Source organism: Falco punctatus, assembly GCF_963210335.1.
Source record: "Falco punctatus genome assembly, chromosome: 4".
NCBI lineage: Eukaryota > Metazoa > Chordata > Aves > Falconiformes > Falconidae > Falco > Falco punctatus.
In genome coordinates, this window is record NC_137583.1 from 54,210,071 (window position 1) to 54,229,775 (window position 19,705).

At 40.2% G+C, this 19,705-nt stretch overlaps 1 protein-coding gene across 8 annotated transcripts in view; it reads right to left on the minus strand.

The window, feature by feature from the left end:
* NKTR (natural killer cell triggering receptor) overlaps window positions 1–19,476 on the minus strand; it is a 44,881-nt gene extending 25,405 nt beyond the window's left edge. For 3 of the 8 annotated variants that reach the window (XM_080387685.1, XM_080387684.1, XM_080387682.1), the window contains exons 1-6: window positions 19,395–19,475; window positions 19,010–19,090; window positions 10,008–10,082; window positions 3,188–3,295; window positions 2,087–2,131; window positions 240–327 (exon numbers count right to left, since the gene is read on the minus strand). In XM_080387685.1, coding sequence (XP_080243811.1) covers window positions 240–327; window positions 2,087–2,131; window positions 3,188–3,295; window positions 10,008–10,082; window positions 19,010–19,067 — 374 coding nt within the window. In that variant the 5' untranslated portion in view covers window positions 19,068–19,090; window positions 19,395–19,475. Of the gene's footprint in view, window positions 1–239; window positions 328–1,750; window positions 1,779–2,086; window positions 2,132–3,187; window positions 3,296–10,007; window positions 10,083–19,009; window positions 19,307–19,394 lie in introns of those variants that run through there. The other 5 variants (XM_080387688.1, XM_080387683.1, XM_080387687.1 and 2 more) reach the window with 4 other exon arrangements.
* Window positions 19,477–19,705: the final 229 nt, after the last annotated feature.

A 19,705-nucleotide genomic window follows, 5' to 3' on the forward strand; every position in this document is an offset into this window, starting at 1 on the left:
GGGTAAAAAGCAACTACCAAGGAACATCCATGTAGTACCAGCTTCTAATCCAAATGAATGTCACAAGCAACTTGTGATAGCTAATGTATCCTATTATAGCTTACATTGCAGGTGCTCACTTAAACCTATTTAAAATAAAGCGGGTAACATTGTTATAGATAATTTAGCAATACCATCTTTCTCATGAACAGCGCTTCTCTGTTTAAGAAAAGCTCAACTGTCATATTACATTTACTCACATGAAAAATTGGGAACCATTGGTATGTTTCCCTCGGTTTGCCATTGACAAAAGGAACGCTCTGTCATGTTTGAGAATAAAGTTTTCATCTGTTTGAAGAAAAAATATGTTTGTCAGATTTTCCCTGACAAGGAATGCAAATCTAATTTTCTTAGTAACTTATGGATGCTATAAGGAGAAATTCTGCTGCTGCTGAAGAAACACAAACAGGTTGGAAAACACCAAAATGAAGTTTAAAAAAGCCTCTCAAAAGTTACAGTAGAAGCAGTTATGAGACAGAAAGCATTCTTTCTTAAAAGGTTTCAGATACAGTGCAAACGTTGCTAATAAAACCCTTAAAATCATTATTAGTGTCTTAAAATTTAGATTCTCATAGACCTGGATTTAAATCCAGTATTTTTTGAATAAGAACAAGGTTGGTGGACTTACTGACACTCTAAAACAAGACTTTACATTCATGATACTGTTATTTACATAGCCTGCACCTCAGGTACACAGATCAAGAGAAAGAGGCATTTCCCTGGTATAGCACATTAAAAAGACAAGACACCTATCCATTCAAAACTGGAAGTCTCAAAATGTACAAGGGAAAAAAAACCCAACACCTAGACACCTGAATGAGAAACAAAAAACCATACTCTTCATGCAACCTAAGTATAAAATCACTTAAGACTAAGCTAAAAGTGCATTTGCTATTCCAGTGGATTAAAGAGGACTTCTGGTTATACAGCATAATATAAAACCAGATCTTCTGAAGTTCATTTTCAAAGCTAGAAATTTGAATGTAGAAATCCTTTTTGGTTTATGTAATCAAACCACAATGCTATCTGTTCAGCACTCGCCACCTTTAGAAACAAACCCTAGTAACTTCTTAGGAAATGGAACTATTCAAGAGTTTTGTTTGATTGAAGGCTGTAATACTCCAACAGCAAACTATGTCTCTGTTTAAAACAAACTTAATGATATGCACTTAACCTTGCAAAGCTACTTGCAAAACATACAGAACCTGGGGCTGTTACATAAATACATATACTGCCTTTATTAATGATGAATACCACAGTAAGTACCTGGATTCTTTGCAGTAAAGAATTGTATGTCTTTAAACAAATACTTTATAAACTCACCATTTTCCTTCCAACAACAGTTTTTAAAAAGAGGTAAGTGTACATTTATTTACAAATTCTTTGCAAATAAAATAACTTCTGTAGCATACAAACAGAGCCAAACATTTTTAGAAGCGAACACTAAGCATACAAACCTTCAATAGGGAAGGGGAGGAAAGGAACATTAACAAAAGAAGAAATAACTGTTTAGAGCTAGAAATTATGCCAGTATTCTTTCTCAGAATAAGTCATCAACCCTCAGAGAGGTTAGACGCAGAACTCTTCATTTCTCCAAGCAACACAGATATCCATCTACAAACGGACGTATCAGTTGTCTATATATTTACTAGGGAGGGTACAAGGGAACAGAGTTTGAATGAATGTGTGTTACTGAGCTTTTGTCTCTTACCTTTTCATTTTGCAAAAGACCACATTCTCTATAAACAAAAGAATATGTTGACAGTTTTAGGCAGGAAGATAGGAGTTTATTCATGAATAAAGTTGCCTAACCTCCATGCTGAAAGTCATGTTTAATCAATAATGTTAGCCTTAATTAATTGTCAGCTAAAGTTAAATATTACAAAAAAAATTATCTGAAAGTCATGCATATATAAAGAATTCTCATGCAACATTAGTTTCATGCAAAAGGTGATCTATAAGTAGACCTGTTTTCATTAAGTAGCTCGGGAATCAAGACTTATCTCAGAACTGCATAAAGAATTTGCAAAGACATATTTCCTCTTACCTTTAAAATAGCCACCATAAATAGATTCACCTCCTTTTCCGTTACCTATGCATTAAAAAACATTAATTAAACCTTTTACTTTGTTTATGAAAAAAGCTGTATGTAACATTCCGCTAGTTTATAACAACAAACCAGGATACTCTGAGCAGTTACTAGTATCTGAGCATAAGCTCCTTAGTTAAGAAGTCACAACTGTGCATTATCCCATTGACACTGAAAATACTGAGAATAAAGATTGCCTTAGTGCTTCTGAACACTGTAAAGTCGGAAACAGGGCTCCAAAGACTAATTCTCACTGGTACTTGCTAAAGCAACAGCAGACAGCAAAAAAACTGCAAGCAAAAAAACCACCCCAACCCAACAACAAAACAAGGAAAACCCAGACAACAAGAAGATAAGACCAACAATCTCTCCTAGCTCAAAGCAGCTGAGCGATCACTAGCGTGGATGAGGTAAGAGAGTAGCTAGCAGTTTTAAAGACACTTCTACTTGACTCTCGAAACAAGGTATCCCCTCACCATGTTTTTTATCAGGTACAACGTTTTAGGACACAGAAGGTGCACGGTTTGGTAAGGGAGGGTATTTCAGAGGGGGGCAACGGACTAAAGCATTATGTTGTATATATACTGCAGGGAAGGAAGCAAAGAAACTCTTAGAAGATCTCCTTTTAGAGACTGATTCATTAAACAGTTCTAGCTCATTTACTACTTTATTATTTTTAAACTTATTCAAACAGTTACGTCCCTGTATCAATACAGCACTACTAGTATCGCCTCTACTGCAGACACAACAGTGAAAAGCAGCTAAGACTACAGGTTGGATTTGAATTGTTTTAATAAGATAGGTATTACCAACTCCAGCAAGGGGTTGGTTTTCTTCTTCTTAACACATTTTTCTAAACAAATATCACTTCAGTTGCAACATTTTAGAATTTCAAAAACTAACACAAAATGGGTGATCTATGCTATACCTCACAGCAAATGAAGAATTCTTCTGACACTGTAATACTTCCACAGCATTTTCTAAAATTACATTACAACCACCTAGGTTATAACATTTCTGTTCCATTTCAAACATTTCAATTTTAAAAGCATACTTTACCTTCGCTGAAGTCCCCACCCTGAATCATGAAGTTTTTAACGACACGATGGAATGTAGTGCCTTTGTAACACAGCTTCTTTCCAGTAGTTTTGCCAATTCCTTTTTCACCTGCAAGTTTAAACAAAAAAGCATCTACAGACTGTCACTGAACAAATTCCAAGGGTTTTACCTCCCTAGTGCTAATGGATATGAGAGCCATCAGAAGAGCACAACTATAAAAGATAACACAGTCCTACCTGTTGCCTTTCCACCATCCATTAATAGCAGAAGGAACCCCTTTACAAGGGGATTCTCAAGTGAAAATTAGGTTTCTTCTTAAAAAAAAATCCCTCCTCTCCCAAGGAGGAGTGTATTTATTAGCAATCCACTCAGGAGAATTTATAAGAAAACAAGAGTTCATAACAACGATGGGTTAACCATTTTCTGTGGTTGTATCTATGCTGCTATGTTAGCTGAAGCTTATAGCAGAGTCCTTTTCAAACCACTTACACATCTGGATGTGCCAGCTGAATCCCAGGACAGAAATCTGGGCTCAAAACAGGCTTCAACTCAGTTTCAATGCAATCCACTTGGAAAAGTGGGATTGGGATACTCCAAGCATGTGCCACATCTTCAACAATCCATGCGGTGTCAAGCTACCCCTTAATGCCAATCTGCCTGGCACCAACGCTCACTGTCTCAGTAGGAAACCTGCACAAAACAGACTCCCATTTCTGAAGAGACTGACAGAACAGGGGAAAAAAATTGTTTATACAAGAACCATTCCAGGATGAACTGAAAGAGAATTGTAAGGGGGGGGTTGGGGGGAGGAGAAATCCCCCAAACCCTGAATCGGTACCAGGGCCATTCTTACCCAGCAGCAGAGGCTAAGCCAGGCCACGATACTTGTTAATCCTTTCTGAGCCTGAGATTTCCTAAGAGGCACTCAGTGGGGTCCCAGTGCAGCTGCAGTTCAAGCCTACTGGTGATTTTTCAGAAAGACATCCCAGAACCTCAAGCTTCACTAACACTTCTTCCAACTTTTAGGAGAAAAACTGCACTGGGCATGTGGATGAGGGTACTATAACTGGCAGGGCAGAGGTCCTACACAGTAGCTTCATGAGGGGTTTATACTGGTCCAGCCAAGGGACATACAAGAGACACTGACTTCAGCTTCCAAGACGAGGGGAGCTGGCAGAACATGACAATTAAAGAGTAATAGGTATATTTCAGCTGTTGCACAGGGTATAATCTGATGTAAACCACATGTGCATAAGGTACTCTGCAGTGATACAGGTCAAACAACCCAACATTCAGTTTCATCCCACCACTGATTATGGAACAGGCATTTGACACTCAGTGAGAGGACATTTAACCAGTGTGTATTGTATCATGTAGTGCCCTTAGAAACGTATGTGTAATATGTACGTGTACTTGCTATCCACAGCCAACACTCCCCTTTTGCCATCTATTGTTCCTCCACCCAAAATTAACTGATGGCCAGCTCACCCCAAATTTGTCATTCCAAACAGCCCATCCCCACAAGGATGAGGGCAAAGAGCAGTCTGCAGCACAAAAACCAGTCATGACATTGCTGTTTATCGTACCTGTAGAAGCCTTCACTCTTGAAAATACAACTTGTTTTCCATTACCTAGACTCTCCATACCCATAACCCATGCCTCCTCCTACCCCATTTTTATTTTCCACAGAAGTTACCTGCTATGGTTTAACCCCAGCTGGTACCTAAGTACTAGCAGCTGCTCACTCAATCCCCACCACCAGCTGGATGAGAAGAATCAGAGAAAAGGTAAAACTCATGGGTTGAAATAAGAACAATTTAATAATTGAGATAAAATATAACAACAACTGTAACGAAGAGAGAAATAGAAAGGAATAAAACCACCAAGTGATGCACAATACACTTGCTCACCACCCATTGACCAATGGCCAGCCAGTCCCCCAGCAGCAATTGGTGGCTCCCAGCCAATTCCCCCCAGTTTATACATTGAACATAACATTCTATGGTATGGAATAACCCTTTGGCTAGTTCGGGTCAGCTGTCCTGGCTTTGCTCCTTCCCAGTTTCTTGTGTGCCCTGCTCACTGGCAGAGCACTGGAAACGTGAAAAGTCTTTAAGCGCTACTTAGCGACAAGTAAGAATATCAGTGTGTTATCAATATTATTCTCATACTAAACCCAAAACACAGCACTGTACCAGCTACTGAGAAGAAAATTAACTCTACCCCAGCCAAACCCAGGACATTATGCAAAGCTATTCATTACACTTCATTTCCCCCCCAAACACGTACCCCTCTGCTACAGCAATGGAACCCCCATACCAATCAATACCAAGAAGTACCTGTCTACATTTTTGGTCATGTTTCAGCACGTCCCTCAGGTTATGGATAATCCCCTTACAGAATGGGATCCTGCATTGTACTTGACCACATAATTGAGCTGATATGTTGAAGTGAGTGGTGAGCTTTAGACTATGGTCAGAAGTTGCAGTCCCTTTTTTTACTCTCCTTTATGGTATCGCCAAGACAGCATAGTACCTATCATAATAAATAGCACCACCTGTAACGTTCCCTTCCTTTCATGCATAATATAACTGTGGGCAAAATCACATAGCTCCACTACTCATTCCCCCATAAGCCACAGAACTTCAGACAATGCACTGAAGCTGCTAGCCAAATGGCAGATGGCTAAGTGGCTGCACAAGCTGTACTACGTCATTCTGATTTGCAAAACCAGTCCTTGAACTCCCAGTCAGGCAAAAGACAGAGACCAGTTGTTTCACTGGTTAGCTCTGCAGGCCTTCCCTAAGCTCTGACATTTTTCTGCAACAGCCAGTACAAAGCCCATATGCTGGGCTTCTTTTTTGTTTATGGCCAAATACTAGCCTTATTCTTTTTGTCCTAAGTGTGCTTGAATTTTGTCTGCAAAAAAAAAGGAAAAAGTGTCTTTGAGCCTCATGTATTTGCACTCTTCCTGCCTAAGCTGTCCTTTCCATATGCTGCAAATTACTTGGGAACGGGATGGTGGAGAACTGACATAGTGCTTGCCAGTGATAACCCATTTAGCTGAGGAAGGCACAAACACAAGGGCCGTTATCAGAGTGCCCTTTCCCTTTGGCTGGTAAGCTTTGCTCTCATGTTCGATTAAGACCCTGCGCTGCCAACCCCATCTGAGGTATTTTCACTTAGGTGCCCAATAGTGGTCTCAGAGATGATGAGAAAGGAATCTCCTGACAAAACAGCAAGGAGCAGATGGGCTTGTGCTTATTTAATAGGTGGACTGACTGAAGGACCTGCAAATGCCAGTTTGCAAGACCAGATGTTTTAGTTTAACTGCAAGGAGCCTCTTGCTGTCAAGGCAGACAGCGTACTTTCACAGTAGCCAGGTCTATTTCTGACAACAATGTCAGACTGCAGGAAGGCAGCCAGAATCACCCTGTCCTCCTCCATCTGTTTCTGACAAAAACATCCTGGCTTGCCTCACAGAGCTTGCAGAGGGAGCAGCAGACATGACAGTGGTCACAGTGTTTCAATCACTGGACTCCGATCTTTCTCTCAGGGTGTACCACCTTGCCTTGAGACAGGTGAAACCACTCTTCGCAATGACACAACAGAAACGCACAGTCCAAAACTCCCAGCATCAGTCAGGACACATGGTACTCTGCAGCTGGGATGCCTTTATCAGCTACAATGCTGACGTTTACCCATACATATCTAAGGAAAAAGAACATGCCAGATTGGTCTAGCACACCAAATCCTGAATTTATGTAGTACAGAAGTATACAATACCTACAGTCTGCTGCTAAGATATTCCATTACCCAGACTATATGGTCCAGAATGGCATAGCATGCCCTGTCTACTACACAGCTATACATCTCCTTAGATGAGCGCAAACCTCGCATACAGCTCCGAGAAGGTGTCAGCACCAGAAAGTGATGCTGCATTGAGTAAATCTCCAGTGATTCAAAGATTCCTTGCAAAGACCAAAAGATGAAGAGAAAAGATATACCTGATAGGAACTCACACTTCTATAATGACTGAGGTTCTACCAATGGATCTTGCTGTGAAAGGTGGCAGGAGTCAGAGGAGCCCAGCCTCTGGAAGCAAATGAGTTATTCAGTCTCTGAAGATGGTATAGTAGCTCAGAACTCTAAATATTTAAAGCAACCCTTCACATCTCAGTTCTGGTTGCCAGAGATCAATGCCAGTATAGCTTCATCTCTCATCACAGAACTGCTGCTCTTCTGAAGACAGGCTTTGTAGGTCATCTAACAATCTAGGCAAACACAGAAGCAGTAGCCCAACCAGAATCCTACATCGGTCCATGGGGACAGCACCTACCAGAGAACTGCTGGATCCTACTGTGAAGAGTGTGGATGACCCTAAGCCTGGCCTGCCACTCCTGGCCACAGTTGTCATCTGTGGTACCATGCAGGAGACTGCATCCTTGTGTAGATTATTCATTTAGATGCTGACGCAAGTTGAGGTTCTAACAGCACAAGGCAGGAGGGCAGAGAAAATTGCATGCATAATGCAGGTAAACTAGCAATAACAAGTGCACTGGAAGAACTTGTCAAGCAGAAGCAGAAAGGCAGAACAGTTGATAAGGAAAAAACCTCAACACCTCAGGTGTACTGAAAAGTAACACAGATGTGATTAGTGCAAATAAGAAAAGAATTAATGTTAGCCACGCAACTCTAGCCTCCAAGCACAGCCACCTGGAGTCCAAGTTTGAGAACTACCAAGGCAGAAAAGAGACGGCTTCTGGCAGCAAAAGAAAGGAGCATAACTTAATTCTCTTAAACATTATATTCACCAAGAGAAAGTACATCAGGTTCTTCTGTATGTTTTCTCTCCCCCCACAGAATTCAATTATCATGGGTTTATTAGCAAATTTTTAAAGATATCTGTCAAATCACTGTTCTATCCAATGAGTACACAGTAACAAACACAATTTGCAAGAAAAATGTTTCAGGTAGCTTTTAAGTTTGTGGGTCTGGCCTCAAAAACAGACCCCCTAACTTTGTGCTTACTTTCAAATATCCTTCCAATTACAGACAGGTTCCAGCTGAAGACATCAATGAAACCTGTATAGCCAACTATAGAACAGAATTCAAACAGGGATGAAATACAAAGAAGTCAGACTTTTTTTTTTTTTTAAGCTGTTCTTTTTTCTGCTTGTTTGTTTCATTCCTCATCTCTAGCACCTTTTCCCTCCTTTGTCTCCACCTCACATTTTTCTAGCAAGGCTCCTGTAAGGATTTCAGCAATCCTTCAGAGCTACAGAACATGAGGCTCAGACATGATGCTATTCAGTCTGCTACTGCATGTTATTTCTTATCTTTTATAATCTATTCCGATTAAGGTAAGCTTAAACAAGTTCCCATTTTCCTGATAGTTGTATCATTCTTTCCCATTCTCAGTCTGCCCTTAGGAATCTCTTTAGTAAGCATAAGTGATAAATGAAATCAGAAAGTAGAATCAAAAGAGGGGGCATCACAACACAGACCTCAAAAAAAACCCAACAAAAACCCCATACTGTACCTTTCACAAGTTTATAGTATTATAAAGCTCTTTAAATTTTCACAGAGATTATTCCAGAACACATCACATTCTGGGATTTGAGCTCTAACAAGATGCATTTTAAGAAGTTAATACATAAGGATATCAAATTTGTTTAACATAACCAGTTAGCTAAAAGCTGTTCACTAAAGCCAGATTTTAAAATGCTGTCTGAAAAGTCTTGCTGGAACGTTTTCATTACTTGGAAAAGAGTTACTTCATATACAAGGTAGAGGCCTCACTGGTGCAGTTAATTCAAGGTATATTGCAAGCTGCTGAGCATTCAGGTATAAAATACCAGGAGATCACCAAGAGACACAGAATGCATTCTTTGCATAAATAACACCAATTTCTCTAATAACCTAATCAAGATTAATCTTCAACTTTTTCAGCTGAAAAATCCCTGAGGAACACTGCAGACCAAAAAACCCCACCAAACCCTTACTACGCTTACTCTTCCAATCATCAGAAAACTTTTGTAAAAAGTTGTCCTGCTTAAAAACCAAGGGGTTAGAGGGTGCTACATTATAACCAGACATTCTTTTGATAATGCTGTCCCTTTCACTCCACAGATCTCCCCTCTCTCCCACTAAACAATCGCAGGATCTCTAAGGGACCATCTTACTCTCTTTTAGTCCCTCATTTAACTAAAAATGAGAGTTCTCAGATTTAAAAGATGCTCCTGTCCTCTGATCCCTGTGTAGCACTTCTATGAACCTGAAATGCACTCAAAATTGCATTATATATAATTATCATTTTATATAAGATACAATTTATATATATTCAAAGTTTTATGTAGTGTCCCAAATCATACCTCACCCATACACTGTGCAGTGACATTAACACTTAATGTCTCTCCTGAAAAATCCTAAAGAATTGCTTGCCTTTATCACATTGGTGTAACTTAAGTGATCAATAATCCCAGCACAGTCTCAGCTTTGTCAAGTACTTCTACCTAAAGGAGCCCTATATTAGGAACAAAAAAAAAAATAAAAAAAAAAAAAAATTGTTCCATACTTTCAGTTTTGCATTCTGTAATCATGTATTATCTCCACTACTCTAGCTCAGTCACAGTTACAGAATACTACACTATTTCCTGCTATGCATTATTCAAATGTTCTCGGGGCTTACAAGTCACAGCTCTGTTTTTACCAGGAAAAAAAAAATGATCAGCACTATTATTATGCTGTGGTTTATACTTGCATCAACAAATAATAATTGTAAGAAACATTAAAAATCTTATATAATCATGCAACTTACCTGAGCACAAGCAAAGGAAGTTTTTGCAAGTCTTCGGACATATGTCTGAGAAGAGCTGAAACATAATTCGGCCAACTACAACATAAAAAAAAAACCAAAACAAACAGTTTTATAACTCTTTATAATGATATAAGAAAAACTGCATATAAGTAAATCAGCATGTTTTGAAAATATTATTTTCTGAGAAAAAAAAATTACTGTATGAAGCAGAATAAGAAAACATTTCACATATGCATATATTAAAACAAGTGTCAGGAAAGAACAATACCATATTTGTAAAGAAATGCACATCAAGTAGTACAATTACATCTAATTCATGAAAAAGCCTAATGATTCCATTTTGATTTGAACCTGGAAGGCCAAACTGATTTACTAAAACAGTTTATAATGTCAATTCATTTCTGTCTTGGGGGGGAAAAAAAAAAAAAAAAAAAAAAAAAAAAAGAAGAAAAAAGATTTGCCACAAATACAGGCCCTCAAAGAACTGGAGTAATTCACTGCCCCCTACAAGTACTATTGATGCAAGAACTATTTCCTTTAAAGAAATATGTAAATATCTATAATGAAAAACAAGAGGTCAAGAGAATTTAAAACTCTTTCTTTAAAAGAAAATAAAAAAAATTAAGAAGGATGTTAATCAACCCCTAGGAACAGTTAACAAGACATGGCCTTGGCAGAAGGAATAGTATGACACCATAAATATGTCGAGCTAGGAAAAAACAAGATAAGCTCAAGGAGAACCAAATGGTTAATAAGGCCAAACAGAAATCTACTTGAACTGTGTGTGAACTATCCTAATTAGCATGTTAAAAGATCCACCCTCGGGTAGAGAAAGCCCCTTCCAAACAAAGCCCCCTCCCCACAGAACATGCGCAGTGAAAAGAGAGAGCACTGTACCTTTAAATGGAGCCGAGGCTCACAAGAACCAAAGCGCATAGGAATCACTAAACGTGATTGTAAAAGAATTGATGATAACGGTTGCTCAAAATATATAAAATGTTTTACCACGTGTTTGTTAACTGGTGCGCTAGCTGTGTGTATCTACCGCCTAGCATCCATCTCGGCTCTGTGTGCGGGTGGGCTCCTGACACCGGGCCAGGAACCCAGGTTTGGGACAACACTGCTTATACAAATACGTTAGCAATTATATTTCCACAGTTTTCCCTGTGATCATTACCTACAAAATCCAGCTGACTTAGCCCCATACTGTATTAAGGATTAGAGATGCACTGGCACTCTTGGCCTAAAATCCTTTAATTTTAAAAAAATAATAATTATAAAATAGATGAACCAAATAGGGGAGATGAAAGGCAGGCAGGACAATACCAGCAATTTCAGGATAATGTTCCACTTGCCAGATACTATGAACCAAATACTACTTGAACTGAGTCAATTCTCACTCTCAGTGCAGCAAACCCCTCTGCTGTTGGTGGCAGTCATGCTATGTACCTTCCAAAACTATTAAAATACTGCTGAAGAGTCCTTTAATATAAAGACAAAATAGTTTACAACTGATCCCCATTTTCTTTTATATTTTCCAAGATACTGGGATGTATAACATTAAAGAAAAAAAAACACCAACACCCCCCCCCCAAAAAAAAACAACAAACCAACACACAAGAAATCTTTAAGAAATATATAATTAGCAAAGAAAAACTTGTTATCTCTATAGGTTGTGAAATAATCCATAAAAGCCATACTGTTGGCCAGCATTACAAGGAGACCAACAATCTGTCAACGAGCACTACCCTCTAGTGGTGTACACTGGGAAGACTTCAAAATTAATTTAAGCAAGTAACTCAGGAATTACTTCTCTTTTCCTTTCCTTAAAGAAGGAAAAAAATAGAAACTGAAGTTCAAATGTATTTTATTCGATACTTTGTCACCAAGAAAAGTTCTGAGTGGCTCCTGAGAAACTGCATTCAATTTTAAGGCTTGGTCCAAACATATACAATTGCCAACAAGGTGAATTATTTGTTCAAAAAGGGGAGAAATAAAACAGAGAGACCATCTGTATTTTGTACTCTTAGATAAAAACGCAGGATGCCTTCGGCTGTTGATATGTCTGCTTTTCATTAACTGCAGGAAGAATGTTCTCAGCATTCATCATTACAGCAGAAAAATCTAAAGAAAATGGGGAGGGACAGTCTCTAAAGAATGAAGAATAGTGAATATTCAAAGACCCTGCATGAAACAGTGGCAGGTGTAACTACCACTATGAAAACATAGCTACTTGCAAGCACAGAAACCATTACAAGCTATGTGGGTTGAAGATTATTACAGAGAACCCAAGAGAGAGACAGATTAGTAAAAGAGTCAGCAACTTTCATTATAAGCACAGTAATTCTGGAAAGAAGTCCCATTCTTCCACTTGCAAAAGCGCTGAACTGACCTACGGGCTTTAGAAAGCCACCTGCAGATAGCCTCTTGCATTTGCTATGTGCACTAACACACGGCACCCTTCAGAGAAAAAGTTGTCACTAAACCCATTCTACTAAGAGTAGAGAAATACAGACCAGCTGGTGATTTACCAAGGTGACAGCTGCCAAATAACTAGTAGTTACTGCCTATGGGCTCCAGGAGGGACTTTTGCTGTCACGCATAAATTGGAGAAGCCTCCTGGTTGGAAGTCCCTGTCCTACATCTAAACCCCACAGTTTTTAGCACCACTTCTGTTTTCTGGTGGAAGAAAGTCATCTGAAGTTCTTGAAGATGTCAAGGCAGAACATGGAAAAAGACCTTAATAACTGAGGTATGATGATTTCAACAGTATCTTTCACTAGTGCTTTGTCAATAATCTCCGCTAGCTTCTCATGCCTTTCAACTCCTACAAACTGTTTGCAATGCATGTCTCCAACATCAAAAGACTACAGATCCAGTTTAAAAGATAAAGATGTCTCTCCTCCATATAACCTAAAGTACTGCTTACCCGGTTACAGCCAGCTATATAAAATGTTGCAGTGTGCTTATAAGACACAAACTACATACTGTGCATCCATCTGGTGGGTTACTATTTGTATTTTACCTAAACTGCATGAACGCCATTATCACTGAAAGGTGGTATTTTCCACTGACACAGTCAATTATATGTGCCACTGAAAGATCAAACACATTTTCAAACCTTGATCAGATAAATACATATGAAATAACAGCTGTTAATAAAAAAATATAAAATTCTATATAAAAAGTATGCTTAGAACCTATGATTTTTTCTCTTACCTCTTCCCTAAAAAAAAAAAAATCTCATTTTAAACTTGGAGCTGAGATATATGCTGACATAACAGATAAAAACGCCTTTGAGATGCTACTAATTTCCTCAGATTTAGACACCTCATCTGAAATGACCCACTTTCACTGCATAGAGAAAATTTCCAACACTTTCTTCAGCTTCCTTTTCCTGATATAAAGGTTATCTGATGACTAACTATAAGGCTTGAATAGTAAATTCAAGCAAACAAAAAATTGCTAAGAAGAGTTATTCAAGTGGGTGAAGTCTGCTCAGAAACCTACCCAGGCTCCTCCGTCGGCTTTAGCCAAGACACCAGCCTGCAGAGATGCCTCACTTCTCACCTGCAGCAAAACATGCTGTGATTGTATTTTTAACAATGAAACTCTCACCTAACTAGAGATGCAAATCTTCCAGTACCACAAGTTATATGAACAAATAAATTCTTCATTTTAATGCATCAGCAGGCAGGACATCTCTGTAATTTTAATTTAGTGTTGTTCTCAATAGAAAACTTATTCTCACCAGCTCACAGCAATGAAGACACGTTTGTCTGTAACAGCGTAGATTTTACAGCCCATTACTGTTATGTTTTGTGCTAGCTAAAATCACAGTAAATTATCCAACCATAACTTAAATCTGCCTATTATTTGTAAAACAATACTTAAAGTATTCTTATTTGTTAGCAGGCTTTAAACTTGTTTTTTAAAAATATTTTTTGATAGAAATTAAAGTGATGAAAGAAGTATTTACATTACTGGTAATTCCATACAGTAAGTGATGCATAAAGTCTAAGATGTTTTAAAGTTTGATTTCATAAAGTGCTATCTGTATCTAATGAGCTACACCAATTAGAGAAACTAGAAGGCATAATGACCAGAAATAATGCAATTTCAGAACTCCATTTTCAAACTGAAAGTTGAAAACTTTTCTTCTTTTGTTTTGTTTTTGAACCTCTGATCAATTTAGTACTTGATTCAAATTCACTGGTAAAAATTCAGGGTAGGAATATCCATGCTGTACTGTAATAAGGGCTCCCGCTAGCAAAGTTTGTTAAAATGATCATTGATTTCAAATGTTTATCCAGTGAATTTTTCCAAGTAAACAAACCTGAGATTTTAGAAACAACCTTGGGAGCCAAACACATACGCTTGAATGTATTTTCCATGTAAGGTAACAATGCAGCAAAACAGTTTCGTTATAGATCATAAAAGGTGTCAATTTCAAATCAACAGTCCCAAAATAAATGTCATTATTCAAAATTAAATTTATATACATTGGTTCTGATTGTCCCAATTTCTTAGAGCAAACCAAATAAGAAGCCACTGCAACACTCTTCCCAGTATAGCAACAGGAATACGTTGCCGGAGAAAGCAGGGATTACAGCCATAAAGACAGTGATGCATACCCCTTACAGACCCAGACCAGGATGCCTGCCAAAGGCCCAAAGGCTTAGAAAGATCTGCATACAAGTTTAAATAACAGCTTGCTAAAATGACCATGTTTTAATTTTATAAATGTATTTATCCCTATAGTTGTGAACACTAAAACATATAAATTTAAAGAGAGTGCTTTAAAGTAGAAATGTGGCTACAGTTTTCAGAAAAATAGCAGCTTACCATGGAAAAAGAACAGGTTTTATTTAAAACATCAGTTAAAAGCAATGGGTATCTCCGCTCCCCTGAGTAGGGATCTACAGTCTTGACATATTAACACTTTGTTAATACTTTCTTACCCGACCCTACACACTTTGCAAGGAAAGCCTCCATAAACTTCTTCCCCCAGGTCTCTACTACGCCCAGTCTTCCACAAATACTACCTGAAGCTCCCCCCACTCTGATCTTCCGTGGTCTCCACAAAAGAAAACATATTTCAGTACTGCACACAATAAAAATTGACTGTCTTCAGTTTCACAGAGATATGCAAGTGAGAAACTACACTTCATCTTCTCCTAGCAGAAGAGACTGATGTGTTCAGTCTTCCATTTACTAATCCATTTTGTTCTAGACCTCAAGGTAAGTCTTTGGGGTATTTCATTCTGCACTGACAATTCTATATGATTGATTAGATCACAATTTTTATTAAACCAGTTCCCTCTGAATTGGTATCTTACCCCCCTTACACACCCCCTGATAGGGGTGCCCCGTATCACATGCCCCCTTGGCTCCTGGTTGTATCGCGTTCGCCTGGATTGCCAGTTGGTACCTAGACAGAGTCGAAGTGCTGATCTATTTTCTGCCACTCTACAACTTTTTGGCTTCAAAGGGCTAAACGTTAATATGAAGCCAGTTGAGAACAGTTTCTGTTTTCAGGAAGGGTAACAAAAACCCCATTAAGACATCCCTGGTTCTACTAATGCAGGCACAGCACGACAGTGACTTTTGTAGTGCAGTTTATTTCACGTAAATTCACAGCAGCTGCAATCCCAAAACACACCAAATTTTAGGCAAAAGTGACTAGAAGGATAAAGGTAATGAAAGAACAGACTGACTGATAAGGGAAGGGACGTACCCCAGGAAGGAAGGAAACTGAAATGGAATGAAAAGGTGAGCAAGGGGTGAAACAATAACAGAAGACAGAAGGAAAAAAAGTTTAAAAAAAGATGAGAAGAAAAATCCTTCTGTGATTTAAGAATAAAACAAAGCAAAAATTAATAAATATAACACACTTTATGATGGATAAACCAGCCTGAGGGGTGGGGAGATGTGTGAAAAAAAATCTTGGATGGCCACATGAGCTGCTACAGCAGCAGATTACGTATGTGACATCCTAGTCAGACATCTGTTCTAATTATCATGGTACCTGAAAGACTGAAGCTCCACACAGATTTTGCATCACAGAGTAAAGACAGAATTATTTAAATAGGCATCTGCTGCCATCTCAGATTCTTGGAATACTGTAAGTAGTTTACTTGTACGTGCATGCTGTATGCATCCAAATCCATTGGTGAGGGGACCCAAAAGAAGGGACAGGTACTGTCTGTGCTAATATCAAAATAAATGCTTATTGCTGATTAATTCTCCATTCACTCTTGCAAAATGATGAACCACAATGTGCATTCATAAAAATAATGCTTAACAGGCAACTTATTAAAAGCAGTCTATATTTAGACTCAAAAAACACTGACAATGCCTATGAAGTTTGACCCACTTCAAGAGGCAAACACAAGCAGACATCAAGTTTTTTCCCCAAGACTCTGTAACTAAAAGTAAAATATGGACACAAAAGCTATAACAAAGCTTCTGAAAGCACAACCTAAGCTACAATATCCACTCCTGTATTTTCTCAGGGATCTAGCTGGAGAGAAACTAATTCAGACTCTGCAGTCCCCTCCACTTTCGCATACATGCGCACCACTTATTGCTGCTCCTTCTCTTCTAGTCTGTGCGCTGCTCTCCGTGTTTTTAACTGCTACAGGTATCTTGACAAACATTGGGTAAGCAAAGTCTGTAAGGGGAAATCTAAGAGTTGGCAGCTGCATGGGGGAAGGTTTTTGGACTCCAAGCATTCTACAATGTTAAAAATCACACAGTTTTGTATTCTGCAGGCAGAGATGTCCCCAGTACCATAACAGGCATGCCCTCTTACTCCCTGCATTTTGTGCAGAGACATTAGTTCAGCTTTTCAAGTGCAGACAGGGTGGGGGCAATGTCTTTATTTCTTGGCTTGCAACAGCACGCAGGGTTGTTCTTTTCCCCAGTTCTTTCTCCCTGCAGCTAATAAGAATGATCACACAGGTAGCCTTATTTATCAAAGTAAAATAAGCAAAGCGTTAATTTAAAAATCTGCTGGCAGTGTAAAAGTTAAAATTAGTACCTCACTAGTATCAGCAGGAGAGTAAGTATATCTCCCCGAGTCAGTGCTCCATGTCATCTGGAAACACTGCTTTATCATTCACACTTGATTCAGCTTTTGAAGGTCATCTCACAGCTTAAAGAGCAACATTTAAGGTTTTCTAATACAACCTTAAATCCCGAGACATAGTTGCATAGTGAATTAATAAACAAGATTATTCTAGAATAAAGTAGTATAACCAGATTACCCACAAGTCCCAGTATCAAACTGGCCCATTTTATGAACTGGCCAGTTTTCCTGCAAAAATACAGAGCATTAGTCAGGTGCAATAAAAACAGTAGGTCTCTGAATCTGATATACAGCTGTGAAATTCCTGTTAAAGAGAAAATAAACACAGCCAGCCACGAACAGAGCCGAAGCCCTGTGTCTACCCCAAATAACCAAAGCTCTGCACCATCAAGAACACCAACGCTGCAGTTCCTCTCTGACACCACTATCAGTCATCAAACCCAAGTAGATGGAAGGGAAAACAAGGTAATCCACTTTCACTCGTAATGCACAGCACAAGGCCAAGGAGGGAACAAGGCAGGCAACAAGAGGTATTATGAAATGGGATCAAGAACGTGCATGTAAAGAAAAAGCAGAAGAAAACACCGCAGGGAGAGATTCTTCAGACAGAGAGTCAAAACAAAAAAACCCTAACAAAGATTAAAAGGAAATGAGATGAAGAACAAATTATCTTTGCTGTAAATCAATCTCATCAAGCTATCGCTCCTAAATGGGAAACCTACTCCAACCCAAAACAGTTTTAGTAGTCTCATTCCACAGTAAATCTGAATTTAAAGCAACTGAAAGTGTTAAAACTGCATTTTCATAAACATTTTTCTCTTCAATAAAAGTATTCAGAAAAAGCACTGCTAATTAAAATAAGCAGGAGTTACACTAGCAACAAATTTATAGATATGCCCTATCAGGTCACTGAAGTTAAAATTGAATCGTTCTTTTGAGATTTTGGTGAAAATAAAAAGGAAGCCAAATGGGTTACAGTTACATCTGAATGCAACTGAAACTTGAAAACACAAAAATATAAACCCTGATTTCAAAGGCTTTCAGAGAAACATTGAAGCAGAAAATGAAAGTGAAAGCATAATGAAGCCATCACATTTATTCATTTTTCTGAGAGACAAATAGTACCAATATAAAGCACTGAGTATGTGAGACAACTAATATGCCTCGATAAATTCATGTTCAAAAAGATGGGGAAGTAAATCTGTAAAACCATTTTTACAGAGTGGGGAAAAGAGAAGAGGGAATCAAGTAGCTGTTCCAGGATTAAAACTCACAGTCTACCACTTATGGCTGATTACATTTGCCATAGGGAAAAATGTGAGTTAAGTGATTGATTTATTTTAATTATTATTTTTCTCAAACAGACCACCTGGTGAGATATTCTGTGATTCTATGGCCAGTTCTCCATGACATTCACAAGACTCCTTTTGAGCAGAAGGAAAGATGCAGACGAGATGACCTCCTGAGGTCCCTTGCCAGTTTTAATTACTGCAGGATTAAAAATACTTCTAGGAGCACCTCTCCAGTTTCCTCGCGGCTTGCCCCAGTTTTCCATAGCGTGTGGGGCTGTAATGGTATAACAGGTAACCTGACAGTACTTCTAACACAGAATGCTTTTTACCTTCAGGAGGGTGTTAAGTTAGGCTCATCGAACCTCTCTCCCCATGTACGGAAACAAAAATCAATCGCAAGAGAGAAAAAAAAGGCATCCAGCACCTCAGTAAACATCAAAAGTTACTACAAACTCACTCAAACTGCCCATCAACGGCCCAGCTCATTGCTAACGGCTCGAGTCAGTTATTATGGTAAAAACATGGTAAAAAAAACCCAAACAACCAACCAAAAAAACCCGGCCACAACTCCCAAGCCCAGCACTGTAGCCGAACGCCGGGGCAGGAGCCGCAAGCCTTACCTGGCTCCCGGTTGATTTCGATCTCGAAGAAGCACTGAGGCCGGTCCTGCACCCCCATGGCGGCGGGCAGCCCCTCGCCACCTGGACACAAAGAAGAAGCGCCCTGAGGAGCGGCCGCGGCCCGCCCCGCCGGCTGCAATGACACCGCCGCGGCGCTGCCCGGGGAACTCCGCGGGCACTGGGCCCCTCAGTCCCGGCGGGGCGGCCGCGGCGGCGGGGGAGGCCGGCGCTGCCGGAGGAGGCCGGCGTGGGGATAGCACCCTGAGGAGACTGTTCCTCTCGCAAACAGCCGGTATGGGGGGGTGGGGTAGGGAAAGGGGGGGAGCCCCGTCAGCGCTGCCCGCCCTCTCCCCCGGGCAGGGGGCAGCAGCGGCCGCGGCCTTACCTGGCAGCTCCGGCGCTTTGTTCCCTCGTCGCGCCGCGCCCGCCTCAGCCCCCCGCCCCCCCACCCCCCCGCCAGGAGGCGCCGCCGGCCCCCAACGCCATTAACAGCCGGACTCAACGGCCCGGCCGACCGCCCCGCCCCGGCACGGCGCGGCACGGCGCGGCCCCGCCTCCCCCGCCGCGGCCCCGCCTCCCCCGCCGCGGCCCCGCCTCCCCCGCCGCGGCCCCGCCTCCCCGCCGCGGCCCCGCCTCCCCGCCGCGGCCCCGCCTCCCCCGCCGCGGCCCCGCCCCTCCACCGCGTCTTTGCCCCTT